This window comes from Anastrepha ludens, chromosome 2 (assembly GCF_028408465.1).
Source record: "Anastrepha ludens isolate Willacy chromosome 2, idAnaLude1.1, whole genome shotgun sequence".
NCBI classification, from domain to species: domain Eukaryota; kingdom Metazoa; phylum Arthropoda; class Insecta; order Diptera; family Tephritidae; genus Anastrepha; species Anastrepha ludens.
In genome coordinates, this window is record NC_071498.1 from 44,839,807 (window position 1) to 44,864,941 (window position 25,135).

General features: G+C 37.2%; 1 protein-coding gene across 1 annotated transcript in view; it reads right to left on the bottom strand.

The window, feature by feature from the left end:
- Window positions 1–1,382: 1,382 nt before the first annotated feature.
- LOC128869931 (ATP-binding cassette sub-family C member 4) overlaps window positions 1,383–25,135 on the bottom strand; it is a 55,537-nt gene continuing 31,784 nt past the window's right edge. The window contains exons 3-14 of the mRNA XM_054112533.1: window positions 21,883–22,097; window positions 19,159–19,290; window positions 18,835–19,043; window positions 18,212–18,477; window positions 17,091–17,945; window positions 16,745–17,022; window positions 14,093–14,840; window positions 10,567–10,921; window positions 10,270–10,500; window positions 9,675–10,207; window positions 9,449–9,609; window positions 1,383–9,374 (exon numbers count right to left, since the gene is read on the bottom strand). Coding sequence (XP_053968508.1) covers window positions 9,110–9,374; window positions 9,449–9,609; window positions 9,675–10,207; window positions 10,270–10,500; window positions 10,567–10,921; window positions 14,093–14,840; window positions 16,745–17,022; window positions 17,091–17,945; window positions 18,212–18,477; window positions 18,835–19,043; window positions 19,159–19,290; window positions 21,883–22,067 — 4,218 coding nt within the window. The 5' untranslated portion in view covers window positions 22,068–22,097 and the 3' untranslated portion in view covers window positions 1,383–9,109. The remainder of the gene's footprint in view (window positions 9,375–9,448; window positions 9,610–9,674; window positions 10,208–10,269; window positions 10,501–10,566; window positions 10,922–14,092; window positions 14,841–16,744; window positions 17,023–17,090; window positions 17,946–18,211; window positions 18,478–18,834; window positions 19,044–19,158; window positions 19,291–21,882; window positions 22,098–25,135) is intronic.

The window sequence follows — 25,135 nt, forward strand, 5'->3', positions numbered from 1 at the left end:
CACGTCTGGTAGATCTTGCAGCATGCAGCTAGCAACATTGTTCGTTGTAACTAGCATTCCACTTCTGCACTTCTGGTAGATCTTGCAGCATGTACCTAGCAACATTGTTTGTTGTCACTGCTTTCCACTTCTGCACTTCTGGTAGATCTGGCAGCATGCAGCTAATAACTTTGTTTGTTGTCGCTTGCTTTCCACTTCTGCACTTCTGGTAGATATCGCAGCATGCAGCTAGCAATATTGTTTGTTGTCGGTTGTTTTCCACTTCTGCACACCTGGTAAATCTTGCAGCATGCAGCTAGCAATGTTGTTTGTCGTCGCTTGCTTTCCACTTCTGGTAGATCTGGCAGCCTGTTGCTAATAACTTTGTTTGTTGTCGCTTGCTTTCCACTTCTGCACTTCTGGTAGATCTTGCAGCCTGTTGCTAATAACTTTGTTTGTCGTCGGTTGCTCTCCACTTCTGCACACCTGGTAGATCTTGCAGCATGCAGCCAGCAATATTATTTGATGTCGCTTTCCTTCCACTTCTGCACACCTGGTAAATCTTGCAGCAGGTAGATCTGGCAGCCTGTTGCTAATAACTTTGTTTGTTGTCCCTTGCTTTCCCCTTCTGCACACCTGGTAGATCTGGCAGCATGCAGCTAGCAACATTGTTTGTCGCCGCTTGGTTTCCACTTCTGCACACCTGGTAGATCTTGCAGCATGCAGCTAGCAACATTGTTTGACGTCGCTTGCTTTCTGGTAGATCTGGCAGCCTGTTACTTATAACTTCGTTTGACGTCGCTTGTTTTTTACTTCTGCACACCTGGTAGATCTGGCAGTCTGTTGCTAATAACTTTGTTTGTTGTCCCTTGCTTTCCCCTTCTGCACACCTGGTAGATCTGGCAGCATGCAGCTAGCAACATTGTTTGACGTCGCTTGCTTTCTGGTAGATCTGGCAGCCTGTTGCTAATAACTTTGTTTGTCGTCGCTTGGTTTCCACTTCTGCACACCTGGTAGATCTTGCAGCATGCAGCTAGCAACATTGTTTGACGTCGCTTGCTTTCTGGTAGATCTGGCAGCCTGTTGCTTATAACTTCGTTTGACGTCGCTTGTTTTTTACTTCTGCACACCTGGTAGATCTGGCAGCCTGTTGCTAATAACTTTGTTTGTTGTCGCTTGCTTTCCACTTCTGCGATTCTGTTAGAGTTAGTCGTTGCTGTGTTTCGTAGTTTTTCCTTGGAAATATAACTTTAAGACCTTTTCTTTAAAATATTTTTGTTTCCTGAAAATATTTTTTTCTTAAAAATTGCACAGTTTTGTTAGGAAAAAAATATTTTTTTCTGAACGCTTTTATTATCCATGAATAACTAACCGATTTGCGGTAGAACGCTGAATTATTATACATAATGGCTTGTTTTTATATTTGATTGCTTTTATTTATTTTTATTTTATTTTATAAAACTGACAAAGTAAATTTATACAAGTATAAAAATTACTAATATAAATTTATTAAATTTATTTAGATATGAAAAAAAAATATTAGGACATGCCATTTCATATCAAAGTATGTTGAGCTATTGTTTATTTAAAGAATAAGGCCACAAGTAATCACTCATATCTTTAGTTTAAAGTGAGAATTTGCTAAGTGAGAAGTTTTTTAGCCACATTTATTAATGTACATAGGAGGCGTTGAAAAATGCATCGTTTTCTAAAATGTTGAACCACCCGTTTAATTTTAATAGCTTCCATTCAGTGATAAGCAACTTTACCAAGTCCAAAATAATCACCGAAAATGTTAAGTCCCAAGATTAAAAAAATAAAAACCATTTCATCAACGTTGTGGAATCGATCTCTTTTGGAGTTGTTTCAGCTTGGAATACGCGAATTTACAGCTTTCCACTCTAAAGCATAGTATAATATTAAGATCGTGTTGAACGTGGAATGGCGGTCAAAATCCATACAAATTTCATTGCCGTGACATTTCGTATGTATTCCACGGCAAAGTATGTAGAACTCAGTCAACGCCGTGAAAGCATATTTTCACACCTATTCAAAATACTCATGTCATTTAAAAATGAGCGAAAACTGCCAGTTCGTTTACGAGTGAAGTGCCCTGATTTTGAATACTCCAAAGATATGGCATTTTTAAGTGAAGCGTCTTCGCAAAGAATGCAAGTAAATCTTCTTTAAATATTTTGTGTCAATATACAATATATGTATGTGCATTAATTTGCAAAAGATTTGCCAATTGGAACGCTGCTCATACATTTGACGTTTCTTCTCATTCGACAATTAATGTTGCTAGAAACATTTTACGGCAAGTCAAATGCATGTTGCTGGTGAAATTACACGTCTTTGAAGTTAGTACTAGACTTAAGCTAGCAATATCTTACACTATTTGTAAATTACAAAATCATTTAAACATTTTTTTTACATAATTTACCAAACCCCATGGAAATATTGCAAAATTTAATTTTTAAAATAAGTAAGTATTTTTTTTCTAGATCTAAAGTACACATTTCGACAGTAGTCGAGCTTACAAAATAGATGCTCTTAAAAATTTTGAAAAAAAAAAATTCTTCCAAAAGGCTTTGGTAGTGCTTTTAATAGACTTGTTTGTTCGTCCCTCACAAACTGTTGTGTGATATAGAGTTTTTTTCCACTAAAGGCTTAACGATAGTGTAAAGAGCTCTGTTATTTAAGTTCCGCAAATGCCAAACCTTCTCATTAAAATGGAGTTAACCAGGTTATTACATCCGCGCGCATCAGTGCACACAACAGTTTATAATTTTTGTTTACATTAGATGTTTGCTGACAATAGATCCCAGAACTGTCTGTGTTTTTATATAAAGTTTATGCTTTTGATTTGCTTCCTCAGTATTTGTAAGTTCCGTAAAGTAGGAGTATTGGCTACATTTATTATAAAAAATATATATTTATGTAAAAAATAAAGGAAACACATTTTTCTATTTCGGGCGCGCCTGTAGGTATTCTGTAAAAATGTTTGCAACTGAAAGTATGGCATCACTACTAAAACAAATTTAACATTTTCGGTTAGGTTAACTCCACTCTAAAAGAGGATTTACGAGCTTTGATATACAATAAGTGCACGAAAATTTGGTCGTTTAACAGCAGTTAAACATAAACTATAATTAGCCTTCCATGGAAATAAGCTACTATAGGTATAACAATTCACACTTCAACAACGTAATATTACTTATTTTATAATTAAATTAAAAATTGATTGAAAGAAAAAAAGGGTCATACATTTGAGAAAAGGTCATTGCAGTACACTCACGTTATAAAAAATACACCTTTAAGTAACAGTTTTTTCTTTAAAATGACATGATTAACACTTAAAGCTATTTTGCCGTTTAAAATTACACTATTACAGTACATACGTACATATAAGTACATAGTACACATATGAATATCGCTTATTTATAAAAAAAATGATAATATTATATTTACGTACATTCATATAAGTACTAAGTATAGTACAATTAAAAATTACTATAAAATTCTAGAATGCTACATTTTGTGTTGTAAATGATTGTGAAGTTCGATTTGCAGCGTTCCTCAGTGTGAAATGCGCGCCGAGTGGGAAGTAGAGTGGAAGATAGTTAGTTGATAGTTTTAGTAAATTGGCAATAAATTTGTGAGTATTTTACATTACGATTACACTGTGGAACAAATTCAGGTTAGCAAAAATTAGGTCCATTCTGAGAGTGGCGGGTGAAAATAGAGGCGAAATTAGAAGACCCGTATCGCGCCGTTTTTTTATGTTAGTTCGAATTTTTTTTAAACGGCCTTCGAAGTTCGAAATCGGAGCAAAATTGTTTATATGGTTTTTTGGCTATATTGATATTTTTTCAATCTGTAAAAGCCAAATTATTGCTAGAGACCTGTGCAACAATTACAATTTTTGAAAAAATTGATTTCGAAAATTTGTGTGGTACTTATGAAACAATATACTGAAAATCGGCATTTGACTGCAAACTTCGAAGGCCGATTAAAAAAAATTCGAACTAACATAAAAAAACGGCGCGATACGGGTCTTCTAATTTCGCCTCTATTTTCACCCGCCACTCTCAGAATGGACCTAATTTTTGCTAACCTGAATTTGTTCCACAGTGTTATTGGACCTAGTAAAATGAACTAAAAGAATTTCGAGCCAAGGTGACACTTACATATATTTTTTAAATTCAAATTCTGTTTCTTTCTTCGTAGATCACCAACAAACGATATTACGTTTAAAAAGTCGTGTTTTCAAGTTTTAAATAAAAATATTCCCTGTTGCAATGCAATTAGGGATTTCATCTTGTAATATTTCACCTTGTGATATTATAAAAATATATATGTATATTGAGATGGCCTAAAAAGTGTTTTTCTCCCCCCCAAGCTTGTTGAATGGCAAAAAATTTTACACACTTTTTTTAATTTCTTTATATTTATTTTCTTTTACTTTTGTATTAATATATTTTATTTATTTTTTATTTATTTTTTTTATTTTTTTCTATTTTCTACTTTTAATTTTTATTTACTTATTTATTTCTTTATTTTTATTTTTAATTGTATTTGTTTATTTAATATTTGCGCGTGCTGTCAACGCTTTGAAAATTATCATTGAATCAGAAGACGAAAAACGTATTTTTCCATAAATTATGTATAAAATGTTTACAGATTCTATTTAATCTTCCCCTCTTCAAACATTTATTCACAAATGTCCAAAAAATTATACCAAAACAAAAAAAAAAAAAACACGAGATACACGTTTTATTTTTTGTTTTTTGCTTTCAATTTTTAACATTTTTATAAATTTTGGACATTTGTGAAGGAAGGCGTAACATCGCGAAGAAAAAAAAATTGTTTATGGGGAAGGGGTAACATCAAGAAGAAAAAACTGTTTTTCTGCCACCCTGATTTTTATGTTTTTTTTTTCAGAAAGACGAAAGTAAATTGAAAATTGTATTCTAAAATACGAACTCGGGTCATCACAAGAAATAAAATGTGTTTCAACTTTTCAAAATTATTATAAAGGGTGGTTAAGTTTCGAGGGCCGGTGTTGATTTTGAATAAAATACAATTGTTGTAGTAAATTGTTGTCATTTCTCTTTATTATGATAATATTGGTATGGCTCAGTTACGTATGAAGTAAAATATTGGCCAAATGGCGCCGCGGCCTCGGCGGCACACCTCCATCCGAAGGTCCAAATTTTCGCTGACGCTGAGGCATAATTGAGGTTCTATGCCGTTAATGTGCCGAATTATCTCATCCTTTAGCTCTTGAATTGTTGCTGGCTTATCGACGTACATCTTTTCTTTCAAATAACCCCAAAGAAAGAAGTCCAACGGTGTCGTTGACGTTTAGGTGTGGTCCAGATTCAACATCGGCCTTTGAAATTTAACCACCCTTTACATACATATGTAGGTAGCTATTAAGGCAAGACTTGGTATATGTTTAACTCGAATAAAATTCATATACATAAATTACCTAATAAATTTTTTAAATAAATTTTTCGAAAACTCGCTTTTTGTGCTGCGTAAAACTATTTCGTATATTCGAAACTGAATTTATGATTGATTGCCTTTGTAAGTAAAGTAATTCAGGCTCTTTCTGCATTTCTCTATACATTTCCATAATATTTTTGATTAATTGTTTCCTATTTTTCAATTATAAATAAGAATAAATTAATTATATTTATTCCAACGATTCAGAAACAAAAGTTTTGAAACCAAACATTTAATTGATATAGGATTTTTGAGGATTATACAGAACGATTCCTAGCAAATTTTTCAAAACAAAATTTTAAAAACAAAAAAGAATCTAACAAAAAAAGTGAAACCTACCTTGGGCCGGTACTCACCGTCAGCCAGCTTTTGTCCGTCTAAGAGAAGTGCGAACCACTTTTACACTATACTACAATATAACGATTAGGTATTTATTTATTTTATTGTCAAACGAGATTTTAGGGCAGTATGAATTAGTATTCACGTTAACATAGATTTTGTACGAGGCAAATTTTGTTACCGAAAATTGTTCGTTTCGGCACTTTGCGTCCCGGCCGACGATATAGCAAATAATAATCATTGTAATTTCAACCTTAACGCATTGATAGCGTAGAGTATGGTGAAATTGTTTCAGCAAGTAATAATAGCAAGCTTGAGATTGTACAGAAGGTTGCGCCAAACACTCCTCAGTGAATTTGGCGTAATAAGGGTGATCAGATTTGAGGCACTTTTTCTAATACGGTTTTTTACAGATCACGCGGGAGTACTGTCAAACTAAGTACATAATTTTTTTCAGTATTCATCGACATTTCATCATTGGCAGACTTACGCCTCAACAACGTTTACAAATCTTAAAATTGTATTACGAAAATCGAAGCTCTGCGAAAAGTGTTCATCGCGCGCTCAGACCAACTTATGGTGTACGGCGACGAGGCCCATTTTCGGCTTAATGGCCATGTCAATAAGCAAAATTGCCATTTTTGGGATGTAGAGCAAGCCGAAGCCATTCAAGAACAGCCATTATATCCATTGAAAGCAACCGTTTGGTGCGGGTTGTTGGCTGGAGAAATCATTAATTTATATTTCTTCAAAGACGAGACTGGCGCCAATGTAACAGTGAATGGCGAACGCTATAAAACCGAATTTTTCATGCCGGAAACTGAAGCCCATGTTCTCCACAACATTTGGTTGTTTACTGCGTCGTCGTTTCGGTGAGTAATTTATCTCTCGTGTCGGACCAGTGTATTGGCCACCAAAATCGTGTGATATCACACTTTTGGATATTTATTTGTAGGGGTATGTGACGTCTAAATGCTTTGTGAATAAAAACGGAAGTCCTTCAGTGAGTCATTGATTGATGTTTAATTCGGTCATCAGAATTATGGCGGAGTTGCGGCCAATATTTGAAAGGGATTATCTTTAAAAAATAATGTCATGAATGGTTCTACACAAAAATAATAAAGATTGCACAATTAATTTGAATATTCGGTTATTCCAATTTAAAATCCAATGCCTCCAAACTGATCACCCTTTTGTTAATAAGTTGACGTAATATTAGAACTTTTTTTTTTTAAATGTAGCATTCCCTTTTGAATTCTTTCTCCTTGAAAGAAGGAGGAAAGCCCGCCAGAAAAAAATTGCCAAAAATCAACGCAATTTTGGAGCCATTTGAAACTTACACTTTATTATAACAAAATTTAACGGCCGAAGTTTTTCTATAGGTCCCGATTAAAAAGTGCGACATTTTGATGAAAGCTTGTTACTTAATTTTATTTGAATAAAGTTGAAACTTGGGTTTATATGTAGAACAATGAACAATATTTCCATAAAAAAATTATTAAAGATAAATGAAAGACAAGTGAATTGTTAAAACTTGCATATTGGTCTTAGTTATTTAGTATAGTTATTTAATGGAGTGTATATTTTGAAAGCCATTTTTCTGCCAGTCTGTTCACAAAACTTGAGAACCAATTTTGTTGAAATTTTGGTTATGGATTCTGCAAGGGCTTCCAAATGTCTTAGGCAAAAAAAAATGTTATGACGCATAGTGACCATACTAACTTAAATTTGCATACTGCATGTCTCTGAAATTATTTGTGATAGAGTACTGAGCTTTGGTGTAAGGCAGATATTATAAATTCCATACCAATGGAGAAAAATTGTGCTTAATGGTAAAGGGAGCATGACGCTTTCTATAAAAAATGAAATTTTCATACGTCATATTTCTGTGATGTGGCATGTAGACATATTTTATCAATGCTACCTTACTACATCATATTAAATATTATATTAAAAAGAGTGTGGGACATCTCCCTTGGAAAGTAGCATCTAATATGTATAAAAAAAGTTGGCGAAACCTACGTTTAGAAGCTTGTCTGCTTCAAAATAAAGTGTACATCACATATTGATAAGTTTTGCCTTTTTATTTATTGATTGCATAATTTCAATTATTTTTTATAAAAATATTGTGCATCCTACAACAACTAGCATATAAATCAAAGTTTTAAATTTTTTATAAAACTTATAGAAACCGGGCAAATTTTTATAAAAATTTCAAACTTTTTACTTAGAGTTTTTAGAAAAATTTCAAATATGCAGTTCTACAGATCATTAATTTTTAGTACAATATATTATGGTGCAAGTTTCAAGTATTTAGTTAAAAAATCTATGAGGTTTTTTCTGCTGACGTTGTTGGGTGCTTTCTTCCGTATAAAAAAAATTTTGAGTAGAGAAAATGCGCAAGACCAAATCCAAAAAAAATTCTCAAAAATTAGCCTGATTTTTTGTCTACTTGCAACTTGCACTTTATCATACCAAAATGACCACTAAAGCTGCATACTCGAAATTTTTCTAAAAGTTCTGAGTAAAAAGTTTGAAATTTTGATGAAAATTTGTCGAATTTTCGCAAATTTTATGCAATCTATTTGGCTACGGCGTCCGCCGAACTACAGATGATACACATTTTATTGCCGATAATACTCTTAGAGTAAAATTTATGATAGGAATAAAGTTTGAAGGCGTTTTCAATTCAAAAGAAGGCTAAATATTTCTAATTGTTTAAGTAGATTTTTACAGATTTGTCTTAATTCCAAAATTTAAATAAACACCGACGGTTTTGGCGTTATTCCCGAGCCTCCAAGCCACTTAAAATAGCGGTAACTAAATTATCGGTAACAATTGTCCTCGAAACACTAAAAAAAATTTTGTAAAAGTGCAGAATAGACCTGCGGAAATAAAAAAATATTGACAGGACATATCCATTTGCTTAAAATGTTAAAAGTTGCTTTAAAAATTGCTTTAAAATACGAGAAATAAAACAAAAAGGGTTAAAAAATAAACTTAGCTAAAAAACAAACGGTATGGAGTCGCATATTTCAGTGCTTTCTTTGATTTGATTAATTATATGCATACTAATGGTAAACTTCCCAAAACAAGATACCATTTGATAAAGGCAGTTTTAATTTCATAAACTACTCTACTTCTTCACTTCCACTCATCTGTAAACCCACTTTCTTTCACATTTCAACACATCAAAATGCTGCATAGGCACCTCCTACAAGTGTGTGCCGGTGTGCCTGCGTGAATTTCTTTTCTGCGAGACCACACTTACACCCTCAACTCACGCGCGCTGCATCTTATTATAAGATTCGCTGGCGAGTTTCTTTAGTGCATCCGCTTCAGCACCAGTAGCGTCCACCATTTGTCGCAATGCGCCACCGTGTTTTTTCAGCAGCAAATGCGGTATGTCGAATTCGCGTGCGCGCCCATCATCCATAACGAGTATACGATCCGAATCCATGACTGTGTGTAGACGATGTGCTACAGTTAGCACAGTGCAGTGCTTGAATTTGGTGCGAATGGTGGTTTGTATGAGACCATCAGTTCTAGGTGAGCACAAAAAGGTGCAGACAAAATAACTAAATGTTATTTAAAAAATCAAACTGGTTTCAATACGTACTGTGGATCCACATTAGCGGTGGCCTCATCTAGTACCAGCACTTTATTATTACGTAATATGGCACGCGCCAAGCACAGCAGCTGACGTTGGCCCACACTGAAATTGCTGCCACGTTGTGTCACCATGTAGTCCAAGCCCGGTATGGCACCTTTTAGTTCAACCTAAAATACATTTAAGCTTGATAATTTACAAAAAAAAAATGGTGGCATGCAGCCATTTTACATACATCTTCTAGCGCGCGCCACAAATCAGCATCACCATACTTATCGAACGGATCCAAGTTATAGCGTATGGTAGCGGAGAAAAGCACTGGATCTTGTGGTATAATCGAAATTTTTGAACGCAGCACCTCCAGCGAAATACTACCCGTTTCAATACCGTCGACGAGAATGTCACCTTCGAGATTTGAGAGGCGGAAGAGCGCACCTATAAGCGAGCTCTTACCGGCGCCTGTACGTCCCACAACGCCCACTTTCCAGCTGGGTTCGATGGTAATATTCAAATGCTTCAAAACTGGTGGATTGTTAGGATCGTAACGCAGCGACAAGTCCTTGAATTCTACCTGCCCGTGTGTGGGCCAACTGCTCGGAGGCAACTTGGTAATTTCGGATTCCTGTTCGAGTTCGGTATATTGCAGCACACGCTCCACGCTGGTCATCTGCTGCAAAGATTCGGCCACTTGACGCACGCCGTACTGCACCATGCCAGTGAGAATCATGGCTTGAGAGATGGCCAAACCCACGTTGCCGCTGAATGTTTCTAAGTGACAATAGATACATAACTATGGGCTACTGTATGTATTCGATTTATTTAGCACTTACGACTGTCAAGCAACGTGAAACTGAAAGTCACCGCGGTAAGAAAGCAACAGCTGACACAGTCCAACCACAAACCCAGCGCCGTATTCGAGGCCATTGTCAGCTGCCACACTGCGCTATGCACATCCTGCAGACTGTCAAATTCCTTCACCACAATATCTTGCAATTCGCGCGCGCGTATCGTTGCAATGCCGGTGAGTGTTGCTGAGAGATGCGAAAAGACAGGACTGCGACCTAAAGCAGTAAAGATAAGCAAATCGAAATAATGCTTTTGTTTGAGCCCCCCATCCCCATACTCACATATACCCTCCAAGCGCTTAAGATCCTGCGATGGTCGTAAATACAATTGCAACACCCAATAATCGATGATAGCCACTATCAAAATAGCTACCAACAGCAAGGGATTGATTATAGTGATTACAATTAATATGCCAAACATGACCAGCGCAATTTGTATGAAATCCATTATAGCCTTCGGTAGGTATTCATCAATGGCACCCATATCTTTGGAGAAACGATTCAAAATCCGACCGGAGGGATTTGTGTCGAAGAAACGCATCGTCGCACGAAGTATGCTGCCGAACATACGATCGTGTAGCACTTTGGACGCATGCATGCAGATTTTGAAGAAGAGGTAGCCACGGAAGACGGTCATCTGTATGGAAGAGTGGAAAAAATAAGTGATGTGAGTAAGCTATTGCATTATTTGGATTAAAAATATGCTTTAAAATTAGTTCTATAGGGATATCAGGTTGCCATTACCTCAAAAAACATAGATTTAAACGTTTTTTTTTTTTTGTTATTGTATTATGGATTACTATTTTGTGGTCCAAAAGAGCCTATCACGTCATGGTTTTGGGAAAATTGGAAGTAAGAACCCGTGAAAATGTGTTTTTGGGCGTTTTCTTACACTCTTTTCTAAAAAAAACTTATTTCGTAGAGATTTTCCACGTATACTCCTTATTCGAGCTTGAATCTTACACTGCAATAACAATAACACGATGAACGTTCTAAAAAAAGTAAGTACTTTTGAATAAAATGGGGCTAACCCCTTAAGGTCCAGCGCTAACGATTGAATTGCAAATTATTATGAGCAAAACTCATAAAAATGACTACTCGGGTATTTTTGGGCCCGCTTTTACGGGGTCAAAATTCAAGTAAATGTAAATCTCTTTTTTAAAATCGCAAAATTTCAAATTTCCGGACCGAGAAGGTGGGATTCAGCGTGCCAAAATATACTTATATAAAAAATTACTTGCCGATCTCAAACAATAAGCAAAACAAAAAAAAAGAATTGCAGCCTTGCCTGCTTCTCGTTATGCTGCATATATTATATATAGGGTGACCCCTAAAGTTTTCTATTTCAATCATATGTTACTTTGACAGTGGCAGCTCTTACCCGCTGAAAATCTTCACTGAAAATCAGTACGATATCTCCGCGGAACGAAAGAAATCGATTTATGCTTGAACAACTTTGAAAAATATTGCAAACTTATTTCCAAAATGAATTTTGTGAATCCTAAAATGAAAAATCATCTTTTCCGGAATTGAAGACATGGACTTGGACCATCTTTTAGAGTAGCGCCCCATGCCATGTAACAAACGCCACAAACGATCTTTTGTGCACCAAGCTCGATAATCGTGTTATTAGCCGTCTAAGCGATGGCAATTGGTCAGCTCTGAGTTTCGATTTGACGCTGTTAGAATTTTTTGTGCGTTGTTGTTAAGGATTGATGGTAAGTGCGTAATCAATTTGAACGATTCAGGCCCTTAATGTGAATATCGAGCAAGCCATTAGTGAGATTGAGCCAAAAATCGCCACCAAGGTCATCGAAAACTGGGTCTAGCGGTATTTCCCACTGGGAAGCCAGCCGAGGTGAATAATATACTATTCCACAAATAATGGAATTTGATTTTTGTTAAGTTTTTTTTTTTTATTTGTAAAAAGGAACCTCTATATGGACCATCCTGTACATACGTACGTACTTATATGTACATATACAGGGTGGCGCACGAATCGTGCTACAAAAACAAAACGTAATAACTTTTTTTCTGTGTGAGTAATCGGCTTTTTTTTTTTTATTTTGCAGATTAGTATTTAGATTTACAAAAAATGGAGGCTTGGGATACCGAAAAGAGGATTTGGATAGTGCAGCGGTACCATGCTTTGCAGTCCATCATTTTCGTCCAAAGGGAATTTAGGCGGGAGTTTGGCGGCACTCCCCCGAGCAGATGGACCATTATGAGGCTGGTGAACATGTTTGCTGAATCTGGAAGCATCGCACGCAGACCGTACCATCGAGATCCCCATGTTCGGGTCGAAGCCACAATCGCGGCTGTAGCATCGTCAATTCAGGCAAATCCAAGAGTTTCGACTCGTAATTTGTCGGCGCAAATTGGAGTTAGCAGACGGTCATTGCAGCGGATAGTTCATGATGACTTAAACTTGTTTCCGTACAAAGTTCAAATCACAAGCAAATTAAACCCTCTGGATTTGCCTATTCGCCTGGAATTTTGCCAAAAAATTATTGAAATGGCCGAAGAAGACAACAACTTCATAAATTGCTTGCTTATGTCTGATGAGGCCCATTTTGATCTAAACGGCAATGTAAACAAGCAAAATTGCCGTATATGGAGTCAATCAAATCCGCAAATACTCCATGAGATGGAACTGCACCCAGAACGAGTCACAGTGTGGTGCGCAGTTTCATCAAGGTGCATTGTCGGGCCATACTTCTTCGAAGAAAACGGTGTAACAGCGACTGTAAATGGGGACCGTTATTTAAACATGTTGAAGGAGTTTTTTTATCCAGAACTGCGGCGAAGACGTATCCCTTTTAACAGCATTTGGTTCCAGCAAGATGGAGCAACTGCACATATAGCCAGACCGGTTATGGAGGAGCTCCAACGAAAATTTAGAAATAAATTGATATCCAGAAATTCCACTTTCCGCTGGCCCCCAAGGTCACCTGACCTCACTGCACCAGATTTTTTTTTTATGGAGTTATCTCAAACAAGAGGTGTATAAAGCAAAACCAAGTAATTTGACTGAATTGAAGCAGTCCATCACAACAATAATTGAGGCGATCCCGACTTCAACCCTTCAGTGCGCAATGAACAATTTTCTCATCAGGTGTCGCATATGCGTGAATGAGCATGGAGGTCATTTACGTTCTATTATTTTCAAAACTAATTAGTTACATAAAATAAAATTGAATTATCTATACAATAAAAAAACAAAAAGTTAAATACATTGATTAGAAAAAAAGTTATTACGTTTTGTTTTTGTAGCACGATTCGTGCGCCACCCTGTACTTATATATATCTTCTTGGCGGCCGCCGAAGCCGAATAAGTTGGAGCGTGACTACCACTAAGAATTCAGAGAGAAAGTAGATTCGAATCTCGGTGAAACACCAAAATGAAGGAAACATTTTTTTTAATAGCGGCCACTCCTCGGCAGGCATTGGCAAGCCTCCGAGTGTATTTCTGCCATGAAAAAGCTCCTCATAAAAAATATCTGCCGTTCGGAGTTGGCTTGAAACTGTAGCTTCCTCCATTTGTGGAACAATATCAAGACGCACGCCACAAAACCATACAACGCAAATTTCAAACTTTGTACAAAGTTCATAAATATTCGGCAAATAATCATAAAAGTTCAAAACTTTTAGTCAGAATTTTAATGCAGTTTACCACGTGTTGTGACGTCTGAAGTGAATTGTCAAATGTGTTTAGATAGCTACGATTAATTAGTATATAATATAATAATGGTTCTTTATTTCGCAAAACTATTTTCGTTATTGCTTTTCATCAAAATTTCCTACTTACCACAACAACAGCAATAATAAGTGCACCATAAATATACAAACACTCGTACGTGGTAAAAGTTGTCGGCTTATTAATCGAACGCAAATATTCCTCCTGCGTCCAAATATTCACAAAGTAATCAGAACCACTGCAAACCACCTGCGACAACAACATTATGAGAGTCAAGAAAATTAGACCACACAGACTGCTGCCAGCATGGAAATACTCCCACCATACGCGTCCGGAAACACCACCCTTTGCTTGATCCTCAGCTAAACCTGAGTCTTCGGAAAGATCCGGCTCCGAACTCAAGGCCAGGCTATTCGATTTGCGTGTCAATGAACCATCGTTGGCGCTGGCGCGACGCAAAGGTTGATATCCATCACGCACACCATCAATATAGGGAATGTCCTCATCTTCGTAAGTGGTCGAGTCATGTGATAAAACAGATTCGTTTTCACTTTCCATAACATCTTCTTCCTCTTTTATGCGTTCAAGTAATTTAGCAAAATCCAAATCACTATTAGATAACTCCTCGTAGGTACCTTGGCGTGAAATGCGTCCATTCTCAATAATCACAACCCAATCGGCTTCGGTGAGGAAGTGTACTTGATGTGTAATTAGAACACGTGTAGCTTTTTCGTTAGCCAAACGACCGCGTGGGCCAATCACTTCGTCGAAGAGATGGCGACCGACGTGTGCATCCACAGCACTTAAGGGATCATCAAGCAAGTAAATAGAGGCGGGCTTGTAAACGGCACGTGCCAAACTGGAAGAAAAAGTAAAATTTATTAGTTATTCGGGATTCCGTTAATAGTTTAGGGATTCTATTCAATTTACTTAATGAGAATGTAGTTTTGGATAATAAAGTTTTGCAATTACTAAAATTGGCTAATACGTGACTTTTATGAATGTATAGAAAAATGTACTACTCGTAGAATAGGCTCCATGTGCATAGTTTGCTCAGTGCTTTCTGTTTAGTCACAGATAAGGAATTTATTGCTGTGTTCTTTAAAAAATCTCGAAATTTTGGGGCTACTGAGCTTCAATTTTGGGATCACAGAATTTTTGCAGGATAATATTTCCATTAATTTTTCCTTGCATTTCAACAGATTTCCTGATTTTTATCCATTCCAAATGTTCATTCTCATATTCACTGAGATTATATTTCTTTTACTTTAAAAAAGGCTTTTAAAAAAATAAAATCTAAATGAATGCCGGGAATCCAGCTGCTTAGAGCCGAAAGCGCGAAGAAAGGCGCAGAAGTAATGGGATGCAGCATGCTGAGAACTCTGGATGCCTAGTCATAGCAGATACCTACTTAAACCTTTTGCGATTTAGTGCACTGCCCATGAGCGAATTCGCGAAACCTCCCAGCCATAACTGTCTAAAAGAATCGCCTACTGCTGATTCTACGTTTATGAAACTATGTTTGCCTACAAAACTGTAATGCAATTTCTAACAACATTCACAACGATCATAAGAAATATTAAAGGTTGAATGATCAAAAAGCTATTCGGGAGACGAGGCATTCAAAAATGCACTATTCGCTTTTAGTTGTCAGAAATATTACATTTTTCGAAAGAAATCAAAACTGCTAAGGGAATGCAGAGCTCTAAATAGAAACTAAAAATTAGGTTTCTCATAAGTTAGCCAGAGAAAATGCTTCAATGATCTCAAACTTGCCTCACGAGACAACTCGGGCTCGACTGTTAATAGCTCCGATTTACTGAGATACACTACAGCAGTTACATTTCCTTCTATTTGTAAAGATACATGCGTGCTTGATACTAACCTTCTCTTCACTTCATCCTCAAACTAACTAATCTAACACCCCTTTCCCTCTGATCAAACGCTGTTGGAAGATGGTCTTACTGACCCAGTCAGTGTTTGGTAAGCTGCTACATCATCAACAGACAACTCGAGCTTTTCATCTTCAAAAGAAGGTGATAAGAGCGCTCCCAAGGCGGAAGCTCATGAAGGTGTTAATTGTTATTTCTCGGTGAATATATGAATAGTTTAAGGCCTTCTGATAGCCACTCGAGTACAGTGGCTATTTCTGTGCATCATCAGTTAACCAATCCAAAGAAGGTAGCTGAGTGACACTAGCCATTCAAATTGCGGGACTCGTTGTTGTGGTTTTTGCAGTACATTGTCGTGGTTCTTTCGGAGTCATGGTACTTTGAGCCCCGCTAGAGTTTCCTCAATAATTGTTCAGAGTGTGTATGAATAAATTTTGAAGATATGTGTCTAGCATTAAGCATATTCAATAAGCGCACCATTGACGATCCACTGTGTACATTTTGTTTGAAGGATGAGAATATTACATAGAATATTCTCCGCCGCTGTCCGGCTTTCGCCAGACCTGGATAGTACGCTTTTGGATCGAATGTATAGAGAATGGGCGAGCTACATGTCTTTCTCTCGACAAACTGTTAAGATTCTTAAAAACATTTCGGAGGTTTGTAGAGATGCATTGATTTCCCACCCTATCTTTCTCTTCCTATTCTCATTGCCTGGAAAACTTCCGGATACCCACAATTCCATTCCGAATTCATTAGCGCGAGATATTTTCGCCCACAGCATACTAAGTGGAACGCGCAACAAATACTTTTAAAATACTTATGTAGTTGTCTGAAGGCTAGGTCTGGAAAAAGTGTACCAGCAACTCACCTGATACGCGCACGTTGGCCACCCGACAGTGATGCTCCTCGCTCGCCCACAATAGTCTTGTCCCCATTGGCCAATTGCTGGAAATCCGTAGAGAGCGCACAACATTTCGTCACCTCATGATAACGTTTGCGATCGTACGACTCACCGAACAATATGTTGTTACGCACAGTACCTGTAAATAGCCATGGCTCTTGAGCAGCATACGAAAGTTCGCCTTGAATAACAACTTCGCCATCGGTGATTGGTAGTTCGGACAGCAGCAGTTGCAGCAATGAACTCTAGGAAAAACGAGTGTTTTTAAATATTTAGCCCAGATCTTAGTTTAATGATATACAAGTAAGTGTACCTTGCCGGCACCCACAGGCCCGATAACCGCGCACAATTGGCCTCTCTTGATCTCCAAATTTATGTCCTGTAACGTGTGCTGCGGTTTCGTCAAATCCCAATTTGCATTCACCTGTTTGAGTACAATGGCTGTGGCGGCATCACGCTCGTCCCCTTTAGGCTTCGTCTTTCGGTGCGTGAGGCCGATAGCCTTCTCATCATGCCCCTCTTGCAGCAGGAACGATTCAACGCGTTTTAGGGAAACTAGCGCCTCGGCACCAAAGGACACAGCGAGTGGATACCAAATGGCTGCAACCAATTGCAATATATTGTAGTAACTAGCCGCCGAGAAAACAATATCTGCTGAAATTTGATTTCCCATAAGCACCGCCGATGCAATGGTTATGTAGAGTGTGGAACGTTCAGTGAACACCATTGTACTCAAATAGAAGCCACGCAAATATGAAGCATAACGAATTTGTTTGATTTCACGTCGACGCGCCTCACCGACAACAACCTGAAAGGGTTTCTCCCAGGCATACATTTTAATCACCTGTATTCCCTGCACCAATTCATTCATGATACCAACGCGAGCATCGGTGCGTTCGGCGATTTTCATGCGCAACTTTGAAGCCAAGTTACTGAAGCCAGTTTGTACGGGTATGGTTTTAAGTAAGAGACCAACCACACCAACAACTGCAGCCCAACCAATGCGCAGCCAAATGAGATAACAAATTAGCATGGCATTCAATGGCATAATCCAGATCCAGTGCATGTATATGAAGCCATAATCAAGACGATTTACATCGTTAGAGAGCAAATTGATTAGATAACCAGCAGGTGTTTGTCCAGCAGATCGCATCGAGAGACGAAGAGTCTGAAAGGTATATACAGATGTTTAATCATAATGGCTTACATTAAAAAGATAATATAAAATACATTAAAATTCATATAAATATTAAAAAAATTATATATTTCTAATTCATGTTTTCATGTGTTCAACAATGCAGATGCATTGAAGAACTATGCCCACCTTTTTTTTTATAATTTTATCCGAATCAGCTAGTAACGAGGTAGAAAAAAAAACATTCCATACAAACTTACTCGCCTTCAGCTCTACGCTTCTTATCATTGCGCACTCACCTTCCTGTAGATCAGCGAGCAGCAAGCAATACGCATGCGCGCACCCATCAATCTCTGCCGCAAATCTACATGATGAATAAGAAAGCAGCCAAGTAGTGTAGATGTTACCAAAATAGAACCCAGCCAATACACATCATTCCAAATATGTAAAATCGGATCATCGAAAGCTGCCAACTCTGCATGTTTCGTCGCCAGAGAAGAGTTATCAGCAAACAAAAATGGTTCAGTCGTAGGCTTTCCGGTGACATCAATCGTGTTAGACGACGCTGCAAGAATAAAAGACGTCTTATAAATCTTTCAAAGAGAATAGAAACCAACAATAACAATGAAAATGTATTGTCACACACAATCAGTTCAGTCAACCATTCAATTGATGAACGGCTAATTGGAATGCAACTGAAAAGTTGCAAATGTATTGCTTTGTCTGTTGTTCATTGACGCGCAGCAACAGCCACATGCTCTAAGAGAGAACAATTACAGCCACTAATCGCACCACGTTTCGCACATTCTGTAGCACAACTAAATATTTATTTACCATGTTATATTTGGTTTTTGAAAGTGCACGAGTACATAGTGATCTATGTCGAGTTGTACTAGCTAAGCCTATTTATGTACACACTCACCTCCGCCACTGCCCGCACCCATACCAATATCTGTAACCAATGATAACAATGACATATTTTTCATTACTGAATCAATGGAACGAGCTGCGCGACTTGTTGCATTTACTATCGCATCGGCGGTTGTGGCATTCGTCATGCGAATTGAGGTGGGTCCAACTGATTTCTGAAACTGCATCAGCAATTGCGCTAGCACGGCTGGTATAAGAGATCTGCAAATGTAAACAAAGAATAGCATTTGAGCATACATACATACATACAATACATATGTGGATAATTCAAGAGGGTGCAATCTGTTTAACATATTAAATAAACTCGGAAACTTACTTAATTACGATGTAAATAAGCGATATGGCGCCGTCAATCACAGCGGGTAGCCAGAAAGTGCGAAGTATAGCATTCCGCAGTAGAGGCTTACGTCCCTTGCGATGTGCGCGCTCCAATTCACTATACCATTTGCTGAAAGAAAGAAGATGAATATCAGGCGTATGAACTAAGAATTTGATTCTACGAAAACTTATCATCATTCTTGTATTCAGTTATGTGTTTTACGCCACAGTTATTTTGCAAAGTCATTAGAATTGCTAGAAGTGATAAAATGCAGTCTTTATTTATATTATTTATTATTCTACTGAATGTGAAATGAGTCTACCAACCGATATGAGAACAATAGAGTACTAGCTTCAATTGGCTATTTATTTCTTTAAGAAGTGATTGGCAGTCGCTGATCCAGGGCTCAATTAATGCTTTAAGCGCAATTTAGGCCATACAGCTGTTGCTATTTTAGCAGGGCAGGGCTTAGTCTAGCTAGCCCTGGCTAGATCTTTGCTCCATTGGGTGCTGCCCAATGGCAAACCTCCGAGTGTATTTCTGCCATGAAAAACTCCTCATAAAAACAATTTGTCAACAACATCAAGACGCGCTCCACAAATTGGAGGAGGAGCTCGGCCAAACACCTAACAGAAGTGTACGCGCCAATAATTTTTTTTTTAATATATAGCTTCTGCACAGATTGCACATACGTTTAGTATGTTGCGATCTGTCCTGGACGAGAGGAAGATTGAGCTGCTGCAATATATAATATTAGAACAATAGAACATAGTTGTGCCAGTACTACTTGGGTCTCAAGAGCCAACTGGAGATTTTCGTATACGATAGGTAGTGATTTGTATCCGATTACTAAATATATTCATGGAATGAAAATTTATTAGAGATATCAGCGATAAGACTACCTTTAGTGGGCGGGTTCGCCAGGCTTCACCACTCTACCTGTAGTGAAGAAAATGTACTCCTGGTATGTCCGGATGTGTCAGGCCAAAGTGGCATACCAGGGAATTGTAAAGCAGAAAAAATAGAGGGAGAGGGCACTATCACTCGCCTCCCTCTTGATATGGAGATCGTACATATACCTCTCTCAACCTAGAAAGTGTGTGTTGGAAGTATCATTGCCAATTCAGCCAACACGAGATGGGTTGTGTAATGCCGTAATGCTACAAAAATAATTTGGCCAAAATGTCAACGAAAAACATCTCTAAGTTAGTGTTTTGATCGCAGGCCTCTTTCTTACCTGCAAGAATGAGGAGGAGGAAGAGTTTGTCAGACATATTTTCTGTTACTGTCCCGTGTGGCATGTCACTTGGTTTAGATACTTTCGTTGATCGTTTTTAAATAATACTGATGGCATTAGGGATATACGTGTCATCCAGATCAATAAGTTTGCACTTAAAATGAAATGATTTAAAGAGGAGTAACAGATAAACTGCTACTGCGGTATCACAACGGATCGGTAACGATCTAAGTAAGTTGATCTAGAGGCCGACTACCACTTCTATCTACCTACCATGTACATCATGCAGACTTCATTAGGCTGTGGAGTCTACTGTATCAAGACAAGTTTTTCATGATTTTAAGAAGCGTAGGCAACATTTTCAACTTCTTCCTAGGCTAAGCTATAATATTAACAGATTTCTGGATACTTTGATTAAACTTCGAAGAAAGCTGTTGAAATGAAGTTTTGGCGGAGAATAGAAATCCAGGTAGTTCCGGTAATGTAGGTCTCCTCTGTTATGATTTACTATATGTCTTCTCTTAGAGCTTTACATTCAGTACATTGATTCAGATATATTGAAGGCACTAAGAGAAAGGCCCATACAAAATATAGGTGGGCTACGAAGATATTTCTATAGGAACACAAGACCGCTAGGCAAACGTTAGTGAGAGTAACCCAATGCGCTTGAAAACGGAAAGCTTTTTTGTGTTATCAGGTATTTATGGATACTCAAAAGGATTTACATCCAGCGATCACGCGCAGTGTCCATGAACAGGCGATGTTATAGTAGAACTGCAATTGGAAACTAGTAAGCAGAAAACTGAAAAGACAAACCAAATTAACCAGGAATGCGAATCTAGTGTTGTAATTTGGTGAACTCGTATGAGTCCACATTTCCCACTTCCATCTTATATGTTTATGTTTGTTTGGGCACTGTTCCTACAAAATTATTCACTATCTGGCCACAAAGGCTTAATGTAGTGGCGAGAAAGAATTCCCTAATTATATCTTTGACTGTTTTTGAACCACCTTGACAATTTGGCGAATTCTATCAGCGCCTTCAGCGAGACTGCGCTTAAACCCATGAATCTGAAGTGCGGGGCATTCGTAAAGAAAGTGTTAAATGGCAAATAGATCACTAGAAGTATTTGTGCTTTGAACTTCTTTTCAACTTGAGAAAACGTAAAGCCAAGCAAAGCTTATAAGATTGGATGTAATTCCACCAAATCCTCTATCAGGCCGTTTCTTTATTTAAGGACCAAAACCAATGTTCGGAGTAAGCTCTGATTTCTGAGATCTAGACAAATTTTTTTCTACAAAATGAGGCTCCTTCAGTTTTACTCGCCGCCGAAGAGTAAACTCCATATTATTTTATAACTTTGACCAAAAACATAATATATTGATAGGATTTTATAAGTATAACCAGGTGTATAACTGAAAAGGAGTTCTAAACTCAATTCATTTAATTAATAATCAAACAGTTCAGTTGTAAATTTACTCACTGTTCTAAGCGATCTCCCAAATCTTCTGAGTAATCTTGTGGCAGGCACATGGTTAAGTCATCAGTATTCAATCCATGTTTGGAGCCTTTGTAGAGCAGTGGTATAGCCCAAACAAAAAGCAGTTGCGAAAGTATATTCGCATGTCGACGAGGATTTGTTTTTTCAGGCTTGCGAGAGCTGTCCATTCTGAGTTTATGAGCTCAGTACTGTGATAACTGCAAATAGATAATTAAATTTTATAAAACGGTATGAAAACACAAACAAAAAACTAAATAATAATTAATTAAGGCAACAATTATCTTCTCCCATATAAAAAAAAAACACGTCGTACATTCCTTATATGGGACAGTACATTTTTATATCTAAGTATAGAGACTTGCATAATTCCAACGGTGGAAAGAATTTTATAAAAGCTTTTGAGACCCTGATCTAATTTAATTTCATTAAAGAATAGCTTTTTATTTCCTTTTATGTGCATGTGTATGTAGTCGGTGGCCGCCGTAGCCGAATGGGTGAATGCAGATCTACCATTCAGTAGTGCTCGGATTCGAAACATCAGACATGAAACAGCAAATGAGAAAAAAAAGTTTTTTTTTTCTAATAGCTGTCGGTGTCTTCGGCAGACATTGACCGATTTCAAAGTGCATTTCTGCCATGAAAAACCCATCTAACGTTCGGAGGCGGCAAAAAACTTTTTCTAATTAAACGACACGTGAACAGGGGGAAAACATCTAATATTAAGTTGAAACCCACATACAAAAATCCCCGACAATACAACAAATATACCGAGTATCACATAAAATATTAAGTAAGCTAGACGCAAAGAAATTCTGTGTTGACATTTATCTGGATATAGAAAAAGCATTTGACAAGGTTTGGCGCAAAGGACTGATCACTAAGTTAAAACTAGTACTTCCTAATAATATATGCACACTACTGGAAAGTTACATAACAGATCGACATTTCTACGTTAAATTTAACGGCAATACCTCATCACTCCGAAAAATTTAGCAGGAATTCCACAGGGTAGCGTTCTCGGACACCTGCTTTACAATTTATACACTGCTGACATATCAGTGGCCACTGACGCAAATGCAATGTTGGTTACATTCGCAGATGACACAGTTTTACTTTACGGACATAGAAGCTTAGCGAAAGCTACGAAGAAGATGCAACAAGTGTTTAACAAAACCAAAGAATGGTTCGACTCATGGAATATTAAAATAAATGCTCTGAAAACACAGCAGGTTATATACACAACAAAAAGGAACTTCTTACCAAGAAACGTCACCATAAATGGAACTCCTATTCCTACATCCTTATCTGCGAAATACCTAAGTATACATCTAGACAGCTAACTACTTTGGAAGCATCACATTAAAAACAAGAAGGACCAAATCAAAAATAGATTCAAACAAATCTACTGGCTGCTAAACAAAAACTCAACTTTGTCCTTGTACAATAAAGTTTTAATCTACAAAACAATTATAAAACCTATCTGGACTTACGGAATACAATTATGGGGAACAGCCAAAAAATCGAATACTAATATTATACAGAGACAGCAATCTAAAATTCTAAGAATAATAACTGGTGCGTCCCGATATATCTCAAATCACGACATGCACAGAGAACTGGACATTACCACAATCAAAGAAGAAATGACAAAGGTCAGCAGAAAGTACCAGGCAACAATAGAAACACACTGCAACAACGAAGTAAATGTACTTCCTACACAAGAACTCATGCGAGCCCACCGACTCCAACGCAAACGACCGATCGACCTTATATATCTACACAAATATTATAAAGAGGAAAACTTTGTTTGTTTGGTTGTAATGAATAGGCTCAAAAACTACTGGACCGATTTCAAAAATTCTTTCACCATTCGAAAGCTACATCATCCACGAGTAACATGGATTATATTTTATTTTGGAAATAGGGCTCGAGATATAGGTCAAAACGTGGATCCGGGTAACCTTTAGTTGTGTATGTACAATATGGGTATCAAATGAAAGCTGTTGATAAGTGCTTTAATACGGGGTAATTTTCATACCTATTGATGACTAGGGTCTGGAAATATATGCCAAAACGTGGACCCGCCGTGTCTTTGCACCGAATTAAACCAAACTTACACACATTGTTAAGGAGGTATTGAAAATGATTTCCGTATAGTTTCAATACCTATTGGTAGATAGGATCTCGAGATATAGGTCAAAACGTGGACCCGGGTAACCCTAGGATATGTTTGTACAATATGGATATCAAATGGAAGCTGTTGGTGAATGCTTTAGTACAGAGTATTTTTCATGTCGCTCCGTGACTGGGGTCTCGAGATATAGCTCAAAACGTGGACCCGGGTAACTTTTGGTTGTGTATGTACAATATGGGTATCAAATGAAAGCTGTTGATAAGTACTTTAATACGGGGTAATTTTCATACCTATTGATGACTAGGGTCTCGAAATATATGCCAAAACGTGGACCCGCCGTGTCTTTGCCCCGAATTAAACCAAACTTACGCACATTGTTAAGTAAGTATTGAAAATGGGTTTCGTAAAGTTTGGTTGTAATTCGGAGCACTGGCAACGGGTACAGCGTTCTTTTGAACCAGCCATAATGTCGCTTACTTTTTTAACGCTTGGGGCGGAACTGAACTGTCAAATTGACAGTGTGAGTTACAATGTGTCAATATTTCTTTCTGATTTGGATGCCATAAGGAAAAAACGTAAGTGCAACATGTAAATATTGTTTGTGAATTTTTTTGGAGTGGATTTTGGAACAGTGAATAATTTCTTACGAAATTTGAGAATTTAATGTGAAATCCGAATGAAATTATGTGTTCGTGGAAAAAAAATTTTTTTTCGTTTTTTTTTTTTGAAAAATATAAATGGATAATGGTTAAAAAAGCTCCAATGCTTAATAAAACATATAAATTGAAACGAAAAATTCATGGATGATCAGGAAAAAAGACGATTGTTTATTCATATGCGTTGATTTGAAATTTAAAAACAATCTTCTTTTTTCCTGATTTTCAATTTATATTTTATATTTACTCAAAAACAAATAGAAAAACAAAAAATATTGTTTATGCCAAAGCGCTTGAATAAAGAATAAAGAAATAAATAATATGAAAATCATATATTTTCTGTTCTCAACCATATCTATTCTATTTTAGTGTGCCCAGCGAAGGGGGCCGGGTTTGCTAGTAATATATAAATCACAATCTTAGAAATATCAGTTAGCTCTTAAAA